The sequence below is a fragment of the Dendrobium catenatum genome, unplaced genomic scaffold (assembly GCF_001605985.2).
Source record: "Dendrobium catenatum unplaced genomic scaffold, ASM160598v2 fragScaff_scaffold_0, whole genome shotgun sequence".
NCBI lineage: Eukaryota > Viridiplantae > Streptophyta > Magnoliopsida > Asparagales > Orchidaceae > Dendrobium > Dendrobium catenatum.
Genome location: NW_021318462.1, coordinates 1,053,547 through 1,057,050, shown reverse-complemented (window position 1 = coordinate 1,057,050; position 3,504 = coordinate 1,053,547). Strand labels below are relative to the sequence as shown.

The window sequence follows — 3,504 nt, the reverse complement described above, 5'->3', positions numbered from 1 at the left end:
TAATTTTCACATTGCATTATATGTGAGATTTAAATTGAGAAAAAGTTCATAAAAAATAAAAAAATTGCATACTCAATTTACCAATCCTCTTTATATGCCATACACCAAATATTTAATATTTATATTCGTTACTTTCATTAAGAGAAGAAGATTGAGACCATAAGAAGGAAGATTATGATCTCCTTGGAAAGAGATAGAATCATAAACCACCATTAATAAATCGGCAAATTATTAGGTGTGAACACCTGACAGAGAGAATCATCCAGATTTCTCTGTCTACAGTAAAAGCGCAGATATTGTAGCAGCTGTGTTTTGACTGTGCTTTTACTATAGACAGAAAAAACCGAACGGTTTTCTCCGTCCGGTGTCCGCACCTAATAATTTCTCTAATAAATCCTCTAAATGAGAGATTATTATGTGTGGGATCCGGACGTAGCTTTTCGTCAAGACTCCAATCACGAAAAGACATTTATATTTTCTCATGTGTACAAAAGAACAAAAATTTATGCATTTTCACGTGATTGGAGTCCAGTCAAAGAGCCACATTTGTGAATGCAGAGGACAACCTCTATATCAGTTTTCTTTGAGTAGCAGAAACTAAAATCAGGTAGAAAAACTAGAGAAAGGGCAAAGTTCACACCAAAAACAATCTATTTGACATTTGTAATAAAACAATACATAAAAATTAGAGCTGCAATTTGGATTTAGCAACGAGCAAAGCTTTCATCAATAATGATCAAGAGAAACCATGATTGAACTTAAAAAAGCTTAGAAATGCAAGTCTGAAGTCGAGGAAGACTGACAAAATTGAATCCAAAGAAACGCTCTTTAGCAGAGTAAAAAAAATCACCAAGGTTTGTACCTCTTCCAACTAGACATGGAATGGTTCTCATTTAAGTTTCAGAATCTGTAGTAGTTTGCTTTGGAGTAGCTGAAGGCCACTGTTTGCTAATACGAGACCTCGTCCATGGATCAAGCGGGGTCCTTTCAGGTGGCTGCGGTGTGGGAGGCTTAGCTTCTCTTAGTTCATTCTCTCTGTCAACGAACCTGGAAAAGGGTGATACTAATTGAGTTCTAAATACAAGAAGAATGGCAAAGATAAAACTCCACTGTTAGGGTAAATGAGTAATAATGTATCATCAAAAAATTATGTTAATCGGGCACGAACCTTGAAGCAAAAATCAAGTTGGAAACATCAAAAATTAAATCCGGGATCATCTGAACGCTGATTTAAGCGAATTTATAGTCGAACTGAACATCCTAGAAATACGAACCCAACGATAACAAATTCGACCCAATCTGAGCTCAAATTGGTTCAAATCGAAGGCCCGAAGCATATTCGAAAGGTTCAAGCCATAATTTGGATTATCAAACAGTTTCCAAACATCACATGCTTATAGTCGAATCGAGCGACTCGACGAGACAAATCTAACGAGCCCAAGATCGCCAAATTATAATATCATTAAGACATTCAAATGCCCAATAAACGGTCCATGATCAAGAGATTCAACATCAGCCGTCCATTTAAACCACTCCCAAATTACCCTTGATCTTCCTCCTATTTACTGGTCATGCCACTCTTAAAAAACTATAAATAGACCCCTTATTTCTCATAGAAGGGGACCCCAAAGGGGAGGAAGAAGGAGGCCCAAACAAGAAGAAAAGAGAAGGAAGCAAGGAAGAGAAGGAAGAGACTCCTCGACCACCACCAGACTTGCACTCGGTAGCTTACCGACACCGGAGTTCTGCCCGAATGCCATCTAACGCCGGAGTTCTATCTGGTCGCCGACTGACGTCGGACTTCTACCCGACACCGGACCTCTGCTCGTTGCCGGATTTCTACCCTACGCCGGACTTCCACCCGTCGTCGGTCTTTCGCCGGACTTCCATATGACGTCAGACTTCTGTCCATTGATAGACTTCTACCCAACGTCGGATTCCTATCCGACATTGGACTTCCGCCTGTCACCGGATTCCTACCCAATGCTGGACTTCTGCCCATTGCCGGATTCTTGCCGGACGCCGGACTTCCACTCGTCACCGGAATTTCGTCGGACTTCTGCCCGTCGCTGGATATTCCTTGGACTTCTATCCGACATTGGACTTATGTCCATCGTTGGACTTCTACCTGACATCGTCCTTCCGACCTCTGTCGCTCGCCGACTACGGTCTTTCCGACTTACATCACCCACTGACTGATGGGGACATCAGATCATCATGGAGAGTTTATCAGAGACGCGGCCGACGATCTACAACCACGATCGAGTCTTTATATTTTTGAGTCGTTGATGTATTTTATTTTCATGTAGCTTGTTATTTGCTTATGTGGCATTTAGAGTCGTTGTATTTTTATTTTATTTAGTTTCTTATGTGTTTCTTTCCCGTTGCACCCTTCTTATGGGAATTATCGTATGTGAGCCCAAAGGGCGTTTGTGTCTTTTGTTTAGAGTCATGCTATAGGAGGCTATTTAAAGCCCCATTTTATTCTATTATGGTTAATGAATGATGATAAAAAAATTTTTCTTCCTACACTTGTGTTTGTGAGTTTTGAGAGTTCTTGGAGAGCTTTGGAGAGACCCCTTGGAGAGGGAGATAAGCGCACCACCCACCAACCTTGGAGACGGCCGGGTTCGTGGTTTTACCGTCTTTATCTTATCAACACCTCATCGACGAACTTCCCCACCATCCGTTCTCACCGCCGGCCCTTTCACCTGACCATTTCCCCTCTCCCAAACCTCACGGTCCCCCTTTACCCGAGAACTTCCACCTTGCCGCCACCATAGCTCATTAAGCCGCCGGCCATAATCACTTGTAGCCGTCCATCTCTTTTCCTTTTCCCCTTTGATTTGTTTCCTATTTTGGATTTGATGTATGATGGAATATTCTTAAATTTGAATTCAAAATATTTGAATTTCAAATTGTTTCCTAATATTGCGACTCTGTTTTAGGAAAGTGCTAAATAAAATCCATGTGAGTAATTTCATTCATGAAGATTTAATTTAAAACTTTCCTAATCCTAGAACTTAAAATTAGGAAGTCTTTATTTGCTTGCATCAATCAAATCCTAGCCTTGCATAACCGCCGGCCTCCCTGCCTTCTCCCATCAATGCCAATTTCAAATTATTTCCTAACCCCTACAGCTTACTTTGGAAATAATTGAAAGCATCCAATCTCAGCCCTTGGCCGAAACTTTCTCTCCGCCTAAATCCTGATTTATTTCCTAAAGTCAGCATTTGATTTCAGGAAATCAAATTTCCCCATTACTGCAGTCCCGCCACTCCCTACCCTGCTTGCCGCCTCTCTCTCCCCTTTCTCTCCCACCGCCATTCTCCCTCTCTAAGCCAGGGAATTGAATACCGTGGATCATCCCGCCCCCCTCCTTTTTCCTGGACTTGCGTTACCTGGCCGATCCTCCCCTCTCATCAACAGCTCATTTCCTCTCCTTAGGCCAAGCCATTGAATTGCCTTGAGTCCTCTTCTCCCAAGTACCTCCCGTGCATAGAA

At 41.9% G+C, this 3,504-nt stretch overlaps 1 protein-coding gene across 3 annotated transcripts in view; it reads right to left on the bottom strand.

The window, feature by feature from the left end:
- Positions 1-617: 617 nt before the first annotated feature.
- LOC110093967 (50S ribosomal protein L17) overlaps positions 618-3,504 on the bottom strand; it is a 25,365-nt gene continuing 22,478 nt past the window's right edge. For 2 of the 3 annotated variants that reach the window (XM_020819042.2, XM_020819043.2), the window contains exon 7: positions 618-1,047. In XM_020819042.2, coding sequence (XP_020674701.1) covers positions 894-1,047 — 154 coding nt within the window. In that variant the 3' untranslated portion in view covers positions 618-893. The remainder of the gene's footprint in view (positions 1,048-3,504) is intronic. The other variant, XM_028693305.1, reaches the window with a different exon arrangement.